General features: G+C 42.5%; 2 protein-coding genes across 2 annotated transcripts in view; one reads left to right on the top strand and one right to left on the bottom strand.

Annotated features, from left to right (window-relative positions):
• Positions 1 to 3795: 3795 nt before the first annotated feature.
• On the top strand, positions 3796 to 6707 carry LOC129245998 (pro-resilin). The gene is made up of 3 exons (XM_054884479.1): positions 3796 to 4656; positions 5127 to 5261; positions 5928 to 6707. Exons 1-3 carry the CDS (start codon positions 3796 to 3798, stop codon positions 6510 to 6512), a joined length of 1581 nt encoding a protein of 526 aa, XP_054740454.1. The 3' UTR covers positions 6513 to 6707.
• Positions 6708 to 7108: 401 nt separating this feature from the next.
• The window catches only part of LOC129245872 (arylsulfatase B), a 33390-nt gene continuing 23409 nt past the window's right edge, over positions 7109 to 17089 (bottom strand). Inside the window, exons 5-9 of the mRNA XM_054884299.1 lie at positions 16796 to 16962; positions 12656 to 12880; positions 11852 to 12173; positions 11354 to 11779; positions 7109 to 7296 (exon numbers count right to left, since the gene is read on the bottom strand). Of these exons, the coding sequence (XP_054740274.1) occupies positions 7125 to 7296; positions 11354 to 11779; positions 11852 to 12173; positions 12656 to 12880; positions 16796 to 16962 (1312 nt within the window). The 3' untranslated portion in view covers positions 7109 to 7124. The remainder of the gene's footprint in view (positions 7297 to 11353; positions 11780 to 11851; positions 12174 to 12655; positions 12881 to 16795; positions 16963 to 17089) is intronic.

Below are 17089 nucleotides of genomic sequence, written 5' to 3'. Positions count from 1 at the left end.
CATTTTCGGTATAAAAAAGCACTAAATTTATTGCGAAGAGCAAATAGTTAGCAATACTGCACAACTTGGAAAAATGTGAAGTCACGTATTCACTGATGGGCGCAATCTTCTTTCTAACATTCTTGGTGCTAACCGCCCTCTCAGGCGCTCTCCGATATTAAGAAAACATCGTCTCCATAAACTATACCAAAAACAAACACACATTGCAACATAAGCCTTCAATAAACAGATACTTTCATCTTATTATGCTTCTTTCCACGTATTTTCATTGATAATGACTTTATGAGACAGGTTCAAAGCCGTATTAACAAACGTTTCCTGGGGTCTCAAAGGAATTTTTTCCGTTAAACCACGTGCGTCTAGACATACCGCCATTTGCAATCGCACATACTGAGTCTACAGATGCGTCGGTTATTATTGGGCTGGCTCTTAATTCGAATACACCAAAATTGGTCCCCTCAGATGAAAATTTACTGAAAGAATCCGCTAGAAATGAGCTTTATGCGCAGCAAACGTTTCTGGTCAATGCCAGCTGAATGCCCGCCAAAAATTTTCCGCTCTCGGGAACTGATCCAGATAAAACAATCCTCCACTGTTTGCTAACCTAAAATCCACAGTATTAATAAATCATTATTTGAAAAATAGCGAACGATGACTCGTTACTGCTTCGTCCTACTGCGCAATAAGTATCTAAATCTGTTATATCCGCAAACATGGCAAAAAAGTGGGAGCCAAGTTGCCTAAATCTTAGCCCTGCGGCTGAGGAGAAGATGCTGAAACGATGCAACCTCTTCCTTCAAATAGCTACCATAAAAAAGACGCGATATAATATGAAGTCTCGCCGCATGGATACTTAACGAACAATGTTTAGAAATTCTTCTTCCTCTTCTTGATTGGCGTCATAGCCGCTTACGCGATTTTGTCCGAGTTTGACAAAGCGCGCCAGTTGGAAACACTCAAGAGGCCTTGCTCTTCCTCTGCTACCACCAGCTGGTACCGCATCGAATACTTTCGAAGCCGGAGCATTTGTAACCATTCGGGCGACATGACTCTGCCAACGTAGCCAATGGAGCTTTATTCGCTGCGCTATGTCTATGTCGTCGTAAAGAATGAAATCGGCCAGAATTTGCGTCCACAAAATTTGAGAGCAGTGGCTTTGTTAATATAAGAAGTTCCCTTATGCGCTTCCGATCTTCCAGGTTAGTGCGCTTGTCCATCACTCGCTAAACTGACACGAAGCCCACATTCCCAAAAGTAGATCATAGATAGTCAAGGAAATCCTAATCTTCCCATTTCATGGGGAAACCACCTCATGAGGCCCGTACCAAACTATCTTAAGAGCCCAACAGTTTTTCGCAATGACCCTGTGACCAGATGCTCACATCATTCAAATTTCAAAGTATTCAGAGCACCATCTTCGAACCTTAGTGCCACTTGGCTTTTGGAGTAAATTATTGTTTCCCTAACAATTGTTACACAGGTGAGCAACCACACAACTGCTACTTTGACTGCAGCTACTTCGGCTTGAAATACTCTGCAGTGGTCCTGTAGTCCAGTCCTCGAACCAGTTAGAGTGTGTATTGATCAGCCTCTATGGGGAAGAGTTGAAGATTTCTAAGTATACTGGAGTGCCAGTAGCTTCAGCCGAGCTTGTCTGGCCCTCAGGTCCTCAGTCTGATTGTGATGTACCATAGACGCCCATTACGAGCTCTTTCTGAGAGAGGGATTTCTCTATATTGTTAAGAATCGTAAGCAAGGTAGACCCGTTAAATCAAGGGATACTGAAGGGCTTGTAGCTAGGAACCAGAGCCTCTCAGTCTGATTGCTGCGTACTACGAACACTTTCTCAGATACTCTGTGGACACCTCCCCGAGAAGTTTCACATCTTAGATGCAGACCAATCAGCCCGTGAACAGCCTTCAACAGGAAGGATGAAAGCTTGATTCGCCTATTGTAGTTACTATGCGGTGAGCTTAATTGTAATGAGATGCGGGCTGTTCGCATTTTACAGACTTATTGAAAATAGGAGGCTCCCTTACACATCTATAGATGTTGAGAAATAATTAAATTTTACTAGGAAAACCCCGACAGATTCATTTTCAGCCCAGCCTTGTTTGTGGCATATAAACCTTGGCGCAATTTATATAAAACCCACTTTTCCTTGTCCTAGGTCTCCATCAGATATACGTAGTTTGGTTATTAATAACTCGCTTGGAACTCCATTAACTCAGCGGCTCCTTTAGGCTTGAACAATTCCTTTCAGTCATAGTGGCACACGACAGCTACTTCACTCACCGAGAACCATTCAGTGAACGTTTGCGATTGGGCCATCTTGAAATTGACTAGCAAACTTAGAAGTGTACAAACAAATGCAGCACATCACACACACACATAAGCACGTGCCGTCCATGTATATAGATATGCACGTAAAAGTACGAGAATGGTAGTCAGCAGACAGCATCAACCACCAACTAAAGAAGTCTTAGTTCAAGAAGTCTCGCGATCACTGTGCGCGCTATGTCACACATCACAATCACCTTCAAGATAATGATGTGGCCGATGATCAGCAAAAGAAACATAACAAGATGATCTGCTTAATTTGGCAACACGAACAGTAAGCGCACACGGACTAGACTACTAGTTGGCGGTGGCATTGGTGTAGGACGCCGAAGCAGAGCCGACTTATGGAAAAGAAGAAAAAACGCGCGCGCACGCGCTATCTACCACTCACTGCATGCGCTTTGCTTATGGGCATCGATTTTGCACCCACATGAGCGCACATACATACACACGTACATGCATGCTTACAGTTTTAAAGTAAAAAAAAGTGCTTGTAGATTTCCCAACTTTTTTGTTGCTCTCACTTAGGTATTATTGCTTTATGAAGTGCAGCTTCTTGCTGCATTAAAATTTTGCGTTGTTTGGTTTTTTTTTTGTTTTGACTAAATGCAGCGGCGTCTTGCCGTCTTTGTGCCACATTTTGCACTTACGATGCCAATTCAAGGCGAGGGGTATTGGCAGTTGCTTACTTTTGATTTCGTTTACTCATACAACAAACGACTGATGTTTTGAGAGAATCTTTCATCTGCTTTGTCGGCCGAGTGGCTGACTTTACTATGAGCCCATCAGCGTCAGCTGCTGGAGAACAAAATAAAGTTGAACGGTGGCGGCGGTGACGCGGTGCACCTCAGTTGAATGACGAGTGGCAGTGACGCCACCAACAGCCACACAACTATAGCAGTCGCTTTGTCTTAAGCGCGCCGCGAATGAAGCATTTGCAGCATCGCGCACCAATTGACAACAAAAACAAAATCATATCTTGCCAACGCTGAGGAAATCCTCTCGCTTTTCGAACGACTCTTCTGCTTTATTTTATTTCGTTTATTTTATTTTTTTTTTTTTGTCGAGCCCGGACGCCTCATCTGCCGCCTCCAAGAAGAAGTTAGCCAGCCAGCGTTTACGCCAACAGCCTTGCGTCGTCTTCGCTTGTGGCATATAAATATGCCAACAGTTGGTGGTTGGAAATCAGTCAGAATTTGGATTTTAATCATTTGATTTGAACTTCGATAGTAGAGGCGGAAGAGTTAGTCCAAACAAAATACCCCACAGCAAAACCAAGTGTTCGGCAACGTACAGAATTGTGCAACAGGAACACAGCTGGGCAGACAGGACTTGAGGTCCTGCCACAAAATAATTTTTTGTGTTAATTTCTACTTCTGTAATTCAAATAAATTCGCTGATACTCAAACCTACTGAGGAATACCAAAAAAAAAAAAAACATCAAAAAACGCGGCAATGTCGAGAATTTGGTGTTTTGTGAGTTTATTGTTGGTAACGTCGGCGGTGCTGGCGCGTCCGGAACCGCCAGTGAACTCTTACCTGCCGCCATCAGCAAATGGAAATGGTAATGGCGCTGGACGCCCCTCCTCCACGTATGGTGCACCAGGTTTTGGTGGTGGTAATGGAAACGGCAACGGCAACGGCGGTGGACGTCCGTCAAGCACTTATGGTGCGCCCGGTTTAGGTGGTAACGGTAACGGGGGTGGACGTCCGTCAAGCACTTATGGTGCGCCCGGTTTAGGTGGCAACGGCAATGGTAATGGCGGTGGACGTCCGTCAAGTACTTATGGCGCACCCGGTTCGGGGGGTGGCAATGGTAACGGCAATGGCGGTGGACGTCCGTCAAGTACTTATGGCGCACCCGGTTCGGGGAGTGGCAATGGTAACGGCAATGGCGGTGGACGCCCCTCAAGCACTTATGGCGCACCTGGTTTGGGTGGCAACGGCAATGGCAATGGCGGTGGACGGCCTTCTTCCACCTACGGCGCCCCTGGCTTGAATGGTAATGGTAACGGTAACGGGGGTGGACGTCCCTCAAGCACTTATGGCGCACCCGGTTTGAATGGAAACGGAAACGGCGGTGGTCTGAAACCCTCCGATAGTTATGGTCCGCCCGCTTCTGGTAACGGTAACGGTAATGGGTACTCCAATGGCAATGGCAACGGCAATGGAGGTGGGCGTCCAGCACAGGAATACTTGCCACCAGGGGCAGGCGGTCGCAATGGCAATGGAAATGGCGGTGGACGCAATGGCAACGGTGGTGGTGCAAATGGTTATGACTACTCGCAGGGAGGAGGAGATAGCGGAGAAAGTGGCGTAAGTGGCAACAACTTTACTATGTTTCTAAGCTAACTGTTAAGTGTTAATATAGCAAAACAGGGCACACAAGGTTATAGGCACACGCAAATTTGCGTGGCATACACAGTTAAGGTACATTTCACGCCAAGCAGTTTGCTGCCGCGTTTCTTTGAGTTACACGTTGGTTGCTGGAACACACGAATTAAACAGTACAGAACTCTAAAATTGCCATACCTCCTAATACTATTATAGTTGATACACGCGCATACAATACACTGCTACTGCACGCATACAGCCCTTTCCGGGATTATTTGTGCCGAGCGCCCTCTAATGCTTACACAAATTCTTACTTGGCTCCTTCATTCTCTATGCTTCAAAGTTACATTGGCAACACTATTGCTCGCTTAATCCTCACACGAAATTTGCTTGTTTATTGTCCGTCAGTTCAGTGCTTTCAAATACGCCTGCTTTCCGTTGTTATTCCATAGGAACCAGCACAATACGAATTTAGTTACGAAGTAGAAGATGCGCCGAGCGGTTTGTCCTTCGGGCATTCGGAAATGCGCGATGGCGACTATACAACGGGCCAGTACAATGTGTTGTTGCCTGACGGAAGGAAGCAAGTAAGAACAAATTTAACACTGAAATTAATTTCGAGGTGATGGGAAAATCTTTAAGTGGGCTATGATTTGAGAACTAGTATTAGATGAGATTCTATGTAGAAAATATAGTAAAAGTAAGCAACGCTGAAAGGTATTGGATTCTCCTTTACGTTTTGCTAGTACGCCGAAAAAGATAGCAGTAAAAAATTATACCGCTGAAAATGTCTGAACAGGGATGTAACAGGGATTTGCATTTAGGCAAACATTTTTGTTTCCAGACATTTCCCAGCGACCAATAAGCAGTCGCCTCGGCAAGCAATGGTAAATTCCGGGTGTATTTCTGCCATGAAAAAGCTCCTCATAAAAAAAACCATTTGCCGTTTCGAGTCAGCTTAAAACTGTAGGTCTCTGCATTTGTGGATCGACATCAAGTCGCACACCACAAATAGAAGGAGGAGCTCGGCCAAACACTTACCAGAAGTGTACGCGCCAATTATTTGTTTATTTTATTTAGTAGGCTTAAGTTTACCGATATAATTAGCTTCTTTTTTTAATTTCTTCGTTTCTCTCCCTCTCTTTATCTCTCTTTCTCTGCCTATGTCTCCCTCTCTCTATATGTCTCCCTCTCTCTCTTTACGTCTCTATCTCTCCCTATGTCTCCCTCTCGTTTTTCACACTCCAACATAGATCGTCGACTACGAAGCCGATCAGGGTGGCTATCGTCCACAAGTCCGTTATGAAGGTGAAGCTAACAATGGACTCGGTGGTGGTGCTGGTGGCGCTAATGGCTATGATTACGAGCAGAATGGCAATGGACTCGGTGGTGGAAATGGCTATTCGAACGGACAAGATCTAGGCGGCAATGGCTACTCGAGCGGACGTCCCAATGGCAACGGTAACGGCAATGGAAATGGTAACGGCAATGGCTACAGCGGCCGCAATGGCAAAGGCCGCAACGGCAACGGCAACGGTGGCGGACAGGGACTAGGCCGCAACGGCTACTCTGATGGTCGTCCAAATGGGCAAGATTTGGGCGATAATGGTTATGCAAGTGGACGTCCGGGTGGAAATGGTAATGGTAATGGTAACGGTTACTCGAACGGCAATGGCAATGGCGGTGGCCAATATCAGAGCAACGGCAATGGTTACTCGGATGGCAGACCTGGCGGTCAAGACAATATCGATGGACAGGGCTACTCCAGTGGACGTCCGAATGGTTTCGGTCCAGGTGGTCAAAATGGCGATAATGATGGCAACGGCTATCGATATTAACTCTTTTAGAAGGCAACACGAACAATTAGAGACGATTAATAGCGGACAATGAGCCCACGAAAATACGGCGGGCGTGGAAAAATGAAACGCTCCTCATCATAATTACATACCTACATACATAAAAAGGCATTACTCATACTCGTATTCAATCATCATAACACTAGACTATTACATATTGCATATTATCTAGTTAGCATTTAGTGCGTGTATAACGGCATTTTGTATATGAAATGCATGTGGCATATAAATAAGAACTTTAGTAAACTCGAAGCCTAAGGTGGAACTATAACCCTGAAACTCATCAACCATTTCCATTGATCTAAAGAATGTGCATCCTTCATCTGCACTTGAAGATAGTCATGCCCCTTTGACTGTATTTACGTAACTACCTTTCTTCATTCATTTCATTTAATTCTATGCTAAGTTGTGCTCCATACCTTCTAAACGAAATGTACGATTTTTATTATTTTTTATTATTTTTTTGTTTATATATAATCTTAGGTTATGTTAAAGCAATGAAACGGACAAGCAAATGTTACAATAAAACACAAAAATATTTCAAGTTTTTTTATAAAAAAATATTTATTATTATTTAGCCTTATATTATATAATTTATTCGATTTTACCAACGAATTCACTGTCCACCACATCGCCAAAATTTGTCCAAACGTAATTGTGCAAACGAGGATCACCACGGGGATCATCTGGCTTGTTGGCGGCAGGTACGGCAGTCTCATTCAAGCGTTTTAGTTCGTCCAAGAGTGTTTTGAGTATATTAGGATATCTGAAATTTGAGAATGAACAAAAAACTCAGTTTGGCTGGCATAACAAAGCATGTGAATACAAAAAGAGAGATTAGCTTATCTGAAAACGGGCTGAAAAAGCACACTGTGCAACACCTAAAAGTAACAAAGTTCCGCCAGCACTTCTGGCAAAGGCGATCAGAAATAACACCACTTATGTATACATTTTTGAAGTGAAAACTTCTTTAGAATCGTTGGGAGTGATTTGAGACTCGATGAAACGAAAAAGCGACACTCTTGGCTACGAATATTACATATAAACGTAGCGACGAACTAAATAACTTTTAGGCCAGCGCCAACAGCATGGCGCGATAGCCGAGCGGCTAGCAATGTGAGCTTCCGATCCAAAATCCTTGGTTCGAATCACAAGAAACAAATTTTTTTTATACAGTTATTTTATTTTATTTTATGATATGTTTATGAGGAGCTTTTTTTCATGGCAGAAATACACTCGGTGTTTTGCCATTGCCTGCTGAGGGGTGAGCGCTATTAGAAAAATAGTTTTCCTTAATTTTGGTGTTCTCACCGAGATTCGAACTGACGTTCTCTCTGTGAATTCTGAATAGTAGTCACGCACCAACCCATTCGGCTACGGCGTTTGTTTAATTTTACTGATGCAAAAATAAGGGAAAATATTTGAATAAAGTTTGCTTACTGTTTACACATTTTCCAAAGGTGACGGAGAACCAAAAAAAAAGTCGATTTTCAAACAAATACGAGTGCATATGTGTAATTGTGTTAGAGTTTCGGTCACGCCCCAGCAAAACCTGCGTGCATATGTGTTTGTAACATTCAAAAAAATGTAATTGTGTTAGAGTTTCGGTCACGCAGGTTTTTCTGGGGACGCTCTTAATAGCAACCGCGTGTGCATTTTTATATTCGTAAATATTTTAATTTTTAAATATTTACCGCAATTATGCCTAGTTGAAATTGAAAACATTGAGGATGAATAATAATAAAATATGAACTTTATAGCAATATTTTAATGAACCTATAATTATCCCGCTCCTAATGCTGCTTTCGTCTTATTCTCTCTCAGTTGGTTTTACGGAAGGTTTCACTTCTATCGCGTCTAACCGTTAGACTGGTATTTTTTTTTAAATTAACCATCTCTTTCCTTCTGCAACCATCACAGACACGGTTAGCACACAGGTTACTCTAAGCCACAAGCGAGCTTGGCGGGCTGAGAGAGGCTGCAGATGAACAAAACTGATGTTACCTGTCTTGTCCGACCGACTGGCGCAGTTCCTACTGTCACCAAGCAGAGAAAACTGTAGGAGGCTGGTTGGACTGATGACGGGCCACTTTCAATGGGACAGTGCACTCTGCCCAGCATGTGGAGAGGAGGATGAGACGGCGGTCCACTTTCTGTGCGCCTGCCCGGCCGGTCGCTTGAATCAGGTTTGTGGTCTTTAGCACTAATGTGTTAAGAAACGACCACCTTGGCTCCTTGGCACCTCAGATTTCTTCGGAGGTCGAGTAGATTTAAAGAAAATTAAAAAAAGCCTCCTTAAAATGAAGCAGCATATGAAATCTAAAGATCTTTACTCTACAATTTTATGAGGAGCTGGTCAAAAAGCCCGTTCTGCGACGGGACCAAATCAATTTCAGCAAAAAATTCTATCAATAGTTATGGAATTTATACACTCTTCTTTCCTCTTTACTAGCACAGTAATCGTCTAAGCGATTTTGGCTGATTTCAACAAAACGCGGCTTTAATTTCTTTTGCGAGCAAACAAATGACAATTAGAAATTACACGCCCTTCTCCACTTAATCCTGTCAACGCAGTGGAGGCTTTCATCTTCCGCTGCTACCACGCTCGGGCATTGTACCGAATACGAGTACTTTCACAGCCGGTGGATTTGTGTCCACGTACGTACGACTTAGCATAGCCAACGGCGTCGCTAAATCTTGATTCGCAGCACTCTACTCCTGCCTGCTACAGCTCATATAGTTCATCGTTCTATAGCCTTCGATACTCGCCGCAAAGATCCATTAATCCTCCGCTGAATCTTTCTCTTGTACACGTCAAGGGCCGTCCCATCAGGCGTTATCATGTCAAAGCTTCTGCGCCATACGATAAAACGGGCATGATGAGAGACTTATAAAGTGTGATTTTTGCTTTCAATTGCCTACTCAGTCCAAAATAGCTTTTATTTGATTTCAAGGCTGCCGTTTTTATCGCTGTTGATACTGGTTTCCAAGTAGAAGAAGTCCTCTAATTTGCCACATTTTAACTGCCAATAGTGACGGGATTGAGAACTGATATTCTCTCAGACAGTCAGTTCTACGCTACCGAGATGGCCCGGATTTATATCGGGCCAAAGACTGTCATTCGAGCAGCATTCCCGGTATATGAATAGGGAATGTTTATGATGCTACGACAACAACAAGGGGATGGTTAAGGCGCGAATGCGATTATTAAAATTACATTGATGTACATTAGTAACAAAATATCCATATCGGATCGAAAAAATAAGTCAAATATTTCTCTCCTAATGGACAACAGAATAAATGCGTTAACCTCCTTAAGGATATAAGGTTATAAAACTAAGAAAATGCTAATCGACTGCTTCTGTGTTGGTCCTACATCCACTTGGATTCCACTTTAGTAATTTGGGAGCTTAAATTTTTCTTTCCTTAAGTTCACTATAGAAGACTTTTTCTCTAATATTTTCATTCAATTGCATTAATCTTCCCTTAAAGGGAGAAGAACCAGACCTAAGTGAACACTTCTAAAGTTTCTTATAATTTCGGATTATCCATGCCGACACCAACGGCGGATAATTTCCAGGATGATTTTCTGTCGAGTGTTAAACCCAGCTATTTATCCATTTGGAAGTGCATGACAATCAATTAAGTGAAGTTGGGCACTAGCAATTTTATAACTCATGGTGAAGAGGCCAAGTTCCAAACTGCTAAAGCAATCAGTACCCTACCTGACACATTTAGGCACTCTTTAATACACTGTAGACTTCATCTTGATCTAATACATCTCATTATCTCTCTAATGCATCTCATTAGTCTTCCTTAAATTAAACTTCCTGGAATATGTAAAAAGGAGGTGGCCTGTCATCTTGTAAAGCCTTCCTTAAATTAAACTTCCTGTAAAAAGAAGGTGGCCTGTCATCTTGTAAAATCTTCCTTAAATTAAACTTCCTGGAATATGTAAAAAGAAGGTGGCCTGAAAAACCTAAGCGCAGGGTAGCAAGACAAATGTGGTCAAGGTTTGGTAAAGGTCTCACCTTCTTGCTCATCGAGCCATTACGTGGTACTGATGATAGATTTCAAGGTTTGCTTGATAGCATGGTGAAAAAAAAAATTGTTGAGGGGAACTTTGGCTGCTACGTCACTTGGGATGTATTTAACAAAATTTAGCTTGTGTTAGTTATATACGATTGCCATGGCTGCGTTGATTTTTTTCAGTCTATCGACTGATTCTGGTCTGCTATATAGACCACCTAGTAAACTATATTTTGCTTCGTTTTAGCGAGGAAAAAATGTCTTTTCTTTTATTAACACTTTTTAGAACTCTAATGAATCTTAGTTGCACGAATGTTCAAGAATCGAAGTAGAAGCGATACGACAAACTGCAACGGGTGGCGATGTAGTGCAGTTTACGCCTAACATTTTTTATTTCTTTATTTATTTTGATTGTAAATATATTATTTTTTCAATTTTAATAACAAAAAAGCGGAAAAAGAATGTTCAAGAATTTTTATGCCCTGTTATGCCAGCAGAGTCATTCTATTTTTAAGAATAAGTTTGGAGGATTGTAGCCACTATAAACTAGCCTAAACTAGACTAAACTATTTTAACTAGAGAAAAGTGATAGTACCATATGAAATGCCGCATCTTTTAACCGCCCAAAACAAGCATATTGGACCTAGGAGGCTTATTACGCATTACTTAATCGGCAAAATAAATAACTTAGCCTAAATAGCTTATGAAAAAACGATGCTGAATGACTGTCCATATACATAAGTAGATATGCTTACGTGTAACAGAATATTACAAATCGTTTTTGCATGACTTACTTCTCGGCCTGATTGTAGTACTCGCATGGATCCTCTCTCACATTGTACAAACACGGTTTTCTTCCCTTATAATCGCATGCGCTCGGCGTCAATTCGAGCACACAGTTGACTGTGGCCGCACTACGCATTCGTATCACCTCCGCTACACTGGGTGTCATATTTAAACTAGCCAGCGCATGGCCGGCGGGGCAACGTTGCAGCATTTTGTAATCGTACGCCTTTGCATCGCGCACACCCGGCGGACCATACCAACCGTTCCACATTAAGGGATAATTAGTGCCAACGACAAGCTTCCAGTCGCCCATAGTGAGTGCTGCGCTGCCCCAAATATCGTCGATATTGTGCAGGATAGTGCGACGCGGCGAGGGTTCATCCTGCGAAAGCGCATGCCAAATGCTTAGGCCGTCCAACGCGGCAGAGGCATTACTGTGCAACATTAAAATCAAGTAAAAGTAAGCACAAGTTGTCGCTAATTCGCTGTGTAATTGTCATACTTACTGCAGCGACTGTTCAGCGTTGACACCTCCTGCCGCACTCAAGAGTGTAGGCAACCAATCGACGATTTGCATACGCTGTTCGGCTACACGCGGCCGGCTCTGCAATCGCGGTGACCAAAGTAACGCAGCACCGCGTACGCCACCCTCCCACATGGAGTTCTTGACGCCACGCAATGGCCAATTTGAAGCGTGATTTAGATTGAAACCTTGCGGTGGACCGCCATTGTCTGTGCTAAACACGATGATGGAGTCTTGTAACATGTTTCTCGCTTGCAGTTCCTGCACGATGCGTCCAACAGACTCATCCAATTTGACGAGCATTGCTGTAGAGAACAATAGAAAATTTGGGTTATTAAGCACAAATTTCTGAGCGACAGAGAAGAAGCTATCGCCGTAGAAGTCTTCATGTGTATGTATGTATGTATGTAGTTCACACAGCCAGAGAGTTCAGTGACACGTAGTTTGATTATACACGCGATTACGGCAGACTTGCTGGTGACATTGCAGCTTCTCTATCGCTTCACTTACAAAATGCAAATCTAATTTTTAATTAGATAATTGACTTGAATTTCATATCAAATGAGCGCTAATTATGCGGTGTATTTGCATATGAGCAACTCAACACAAGCGAACTGATCTTGTTTCCTAACAAAGCATGCACGATCACCGCTGCTATGGTTCCTATGCACCACTGTATGTCTCTCTACTAAGTAATTCTATACACCACTGCATATCTCTTTATAATTTTGTTTATGTTTACGTTTCTCGTTTCTTCTTTTTTTCATTTTTTTCCTTTTTTTCTTACCCGCATATCGTCGCCTTCCCATATCCTCGATTTGTTCCAGCTTAGCCACTACGTCATCTGGCGCCGGCAGTGGGTTGTATGGATTACCTGAGTGTACTGCGGCGTGTGCAACGTAGAGGAAGAGCGGCTGTGCGGTTGCATTGTGATCGGCAATCACACGCACTGCCTCATCGGTGACTATGTCGGTGGTATATTTTCCATGAAACTCGTAGCCGATTTCCATGCCTAAAAATTTTAAGTAGCATTATTTAAAATTCTAGTAGAGAAATTTTGGTAAAAAGCACTAGAGAGCCAATAGGAGAGAGTTGCAGTTTGTAATTTTACAAAAAATTGGAGGTCGGCTCTGATTCCAAGCTTTGTTGTGCTTATACCTTAAATTTTATTTAAAAAAAAAAACCCTGCAGACAGAAGGTTACTAGACTTCTGGTTAAAGGAGGTTCACTTGCCACTTGCTGATTGAGTAAGGGTTGTGTAGGTTTTTAATCCTTCCCTTCCTAATTTTACCATAACACCCAATGATGTTCTCTATACTAAAAGGAATGGATTGGATGAGTCGGTTTTCGCTGCACTTGAGAATTTTTAAGTTTCGTATACCTTAGGTAAACCCTATTACTTTATGTTAAGTTGAGCAAAAGCTTTGATAACGGCAGAGGACCTAGTGAATATATCAGCTATGAATATTTAGTGAGATGGTGCAGGCTCTCAAATAATAGTGTGATAGATCTAATTGCCTAATTAGATTACCAGGTGTATAAGCTTAAATCCGCTGATTGCTCGTAGATGGCGTTAGTGAGCATATCAAGTTACCATAGAAATGCCATATTTTTTTTTTGCATGGGTTCGACACCTGTTTACATCAATCACTGCACATCATCAGTGATTTCATACAGCAACACACTTTTTTCCTTGCGTAATCATGTCTAATTTTGTGCCAAAAAAAAGAGCATATGCGGTAAGCTCTACTTTTTTGCTTTAATTTGAAGAAATCGGCTGCCGAATCGCATCGAATGCTTGTGGAGGCCTATGGTGACAGTGCATTACCGGAAACAACTTGCAGAGACTGGTTTCGTCGGTTCAAAGACGGCCATTTGGACTTGAGTGACAAGAAGCGTGAAAATCGGCCCAGAAAAGTTGAGGACCATGAATTGCAGGCACTTTTGGATGAGGACGATACCCAATCGCAAAAAATGCTTGCCGAGCAGTTAGGTGTCACTCAACCAGCCATTTCCATGCGTTTACGTGCCATGGGAAAGGTCCAAAAAGTCGGAAAATGGGTACCCCATGAATTGAACGATAGACAGATGGAGCGACGCCAAAACACATGCGAAATCTTGCTGGCTAGGCATAAAAGAAAGTCGTTCCTGCATCTTGTGGTGACTAGCGATGAAAAGTGGATATACTTTGAGAATCCTAAACGAAAAAAATCATGGGTCGATCCCGGCCAACCATCAACTTCTTCATCAAGACCTAATCGCTTTGGACGCAAGACGATGCTGTGCGTTTGGTGGGATCAGCAGGGTGTCGTTTACTATGAGCTGTTGAAACCTGGTGAAACTGTTAATTCTCATCGCTACCACCAACAACTCATCAAATTGCGCCGTGCTTTGCGTGAAAAAAGGCCTCGTTATGAACAAAGACATGAGAAGCTGATTTTCCTCCACGACAACGCCCCATCGCACACGTCAAGAATGGTCCAAAACTACTTGGAGACAATCAATTGGGAGGTGCTACCTCATCCCGCTTCTTCACCAGACCTGGCCCCTTCGGACTATCATCTGTTTTCATCGATGGGTCACGCGCTCGCCGAACAGCACTTCGATTCGTACGAAGACGTCCGGAAATGGCTTGACGAGTGGTTCGCCTCGAAAGATGAAGAATTCTTTTGGCGTGGTATACACAAATTGCCCGAGAGATGGGAAAAATGTATAGCTAGCGAGGGCAAATACTTTGAATAAATTATTTTTTTGCTTTCTATAAAAAAAATGGGTTTTTTTTACTAAAAAACAGCGGATTTAAGCTTATACACCTGGTATATTAGATTCTTTATGAGATTTGCATTTCGACCTCATAATCTTTTGTGCACGCATCACCGTACCTTATCCAGACCCAGTTTCCTTATCAAACTCAGAATCGTGCTGGGTTGCATTGAGCGTTTGCGCCTTTTTTTTTTGGCTGCAATTGGCCAAGATGTCTCAGCCTTTCTCCGCGCTATAGTGCTGCATTCCAGGAGAAGGTGCATTGGAGTTTCCTGAGATTGGTTGCAGAAACGACAAGAGTCCGTAGACCAAATCATGAACATGCCTAATAGTTTCTCTGAATGAAATTAGTACTCTTGTAGCATTGCATACCTCGCAAAGTCATCATGTAAGGAGCTCAACATATGTGTATCCTCATATTTAGGGATAATCAAGGCCTTACTGTACGCCCTGCGTTTAAAATTAATCTTGCAGTGCCTCACTTTTATTTCGGTTGTTCTTAAATGCTTCTTTACAAAGCTAATATGGGTATCAGATCACAGTGCCTTTGCAGGAAACTTCAGTTTTGACAAACTATCAAGGCAGGGTGTCTATCGAGGTAGTCTCTCCAAACAAGGAGAATGTAGGGATTCTAGTAACTACCAACGAGCTGCTAACTACTTCGACCTCAATCATGAAAGACTTGTTTTATGAACTATTAACTAGGCGAACAGCCCTCCAGATATATGTATATTAACAAGGAGGGTGTGAGATTGCCAGCTACTATTGCGTATGGGAATAAGTTTGCCGCCCTCGTAAAAGAGGTGTCTCTGTTGATACTATCGTTGTATTCGCTGGTGATTTGAAGGTGTATATGTAAGGTCTCGGTCGCAGTAGTTGATATTTGTTTGAAGCGTAAAGATCCTTTTTTATCTGACTGAAGGGGCGGCACAGAAAAAATTCGAAGGTACTCAACTACAACAATTATTGGATGAAGACGCATGTCGAACCCTTGACGATGTTGGACGTTAACAGATCAACCGTTGGTGAACATTTGCACGCGATGGGAATGGTTCAGAAAACAGGTAACTGGGTACCACATCTAAGAGATCCTTCTTGAACGACAGAAAATAAAAGGTTTTCTGCATCTCATCGTCACTGGCGAAGAAAAATTATTATTATTAATATATGATAACCCTAAGCGTCGAAAATGTTGGAGCCTGCCAGGTGAACCAAATCCATCGACAGCGAAAAAAAATATTCATGCTTCAAAGGTTATGTTGTGCATCTGGTTGGATCAGAAGGGTGTCATCTGTTATGAACACCTTAAACTTTCTGAAACCATCACTGGTGATCGTTACCGACTGCAGCTAATGCGTTTGAAACGAGCTCTCAAAGAAACGCGGCCGGAATGGGACGGTAGACATGACAAACTGATTTTGCTGCACAAGTTGCTAAATTGGTTCAGAAATATTTAGAGGTACTGAATTGGGAAAGAAAGTACGGAAACTTATTCCTATACCCAATACTTGTGGGCTACTCTTGTGCAAGTGGGCTCGGTCGGTTCAACGGGCGTTGGACAACAAACCGAACGTGTAAAAGTCATAAGGCCCTTCTCGTCCACAATCGAGTGAGCGTTTCAGCCAAATAAAGCCGTAGTTAACGATATTAATAGCGATCTAAGCCACACGCTTTCCAATAGGAATTCCTGTGGTGATGCGCAATCGAACTTTACTCAATATTTACTTTACGTTACTTTAAATCCGTTTTGTGACAGCTATTTTTACGACGACGTGGTGGAATCTTAACACCATCTTCTTTTCAGCTATCCCGCCTTGACGAAATTGAGACACTTTTATGCCCTGAACAAAAATGCTATTGAAAACATTTTGGCGCTATTGAAAAATTCCTCACTTAAAGATGAAAGTAAGCGGAAGGCTATTCTAAGACGCCTCCAAGTTGGTTTGAATAAGCTGTAATTTCATCAGCGACGGCTATTAGAAAAAACCTCTATCGTTTAGTGTTTCATGCCTGGCATTACCGAATGGTATTGTAGTCTCGCACACACCCATTCCGCTTTGAAGTTGCCTATTCTGTCTACCCTTCTCTCGCCATACTCATATTCTTTTGTAACTCACTTGCAAGCTCCTTGTACTTCACCCTTTGCATTTCCTTGCAAAATTACCTTTCCGCATGTCCAGTCCCCACATGCCGTGCTCTACCGCCGTATGATCAAAGAAATCATGATGGCCCGTCCAAAAGCCCACATGCGTCTTAAAACCACGCTGTAGAGGCGTATAGATGTTCTTATAATGGCCCAAGTGCCATTTGCCAGCAATATGGGATGAGTAGCTGGAAAATTGAAACGAAGATGGATTATAAAATTAAAATATCATAAATTTAATCATATCAAAATTTGGAATGATGGCACTTAGTGAAGTAATTGTGAAAGTTAAACATAACTTAGACGACCATAAGA

Source organism: Anastrepha obliqua, chromosome 4, assembly GCF_027943255.1.
Source record: "Anastrepha obliqua isolate idAnaObli1 chromosome 4, idAnaObli1_1.0, whole genome shotgun sequence".
In the NCBI taxonomy this organism is placed as follows: domain Eukaryota; kingdom Metazoa; phylum Arthropoda; class Insecta; order Diptera; family Tephritidae; genus Anastrepha; species Anastrepha obliqua.
This window is presented reverse-complemented; position numbering and strand designations above follow the sequence as displayed.

Excerpts from the sequence above, each read along its gene's own strand:
- LOC129245998 (XM_054884479.1), top strand. The coding sequence starts at position 3,796 with ATGTCGAGAATTTGGTGTTTTGTGAGTTTATTGTTGGTAACGTCGGCG. Across the intron at positions 4,657-5,126 it reads GAGATAGCGGAGAAAGTGGC|GAACCAGCACAATACGAATT; the intron begins GTAAGTGGCAAC and ends GTTATTCCATAG. Across the intron at positions 5,262-5,927 it reads TGCCTGACGGAAGGAAGCAA|ATCGTCGACTACGAAGCCGA; the intron begins GTAAGAACAAAT and ends ACTCCAACATAG.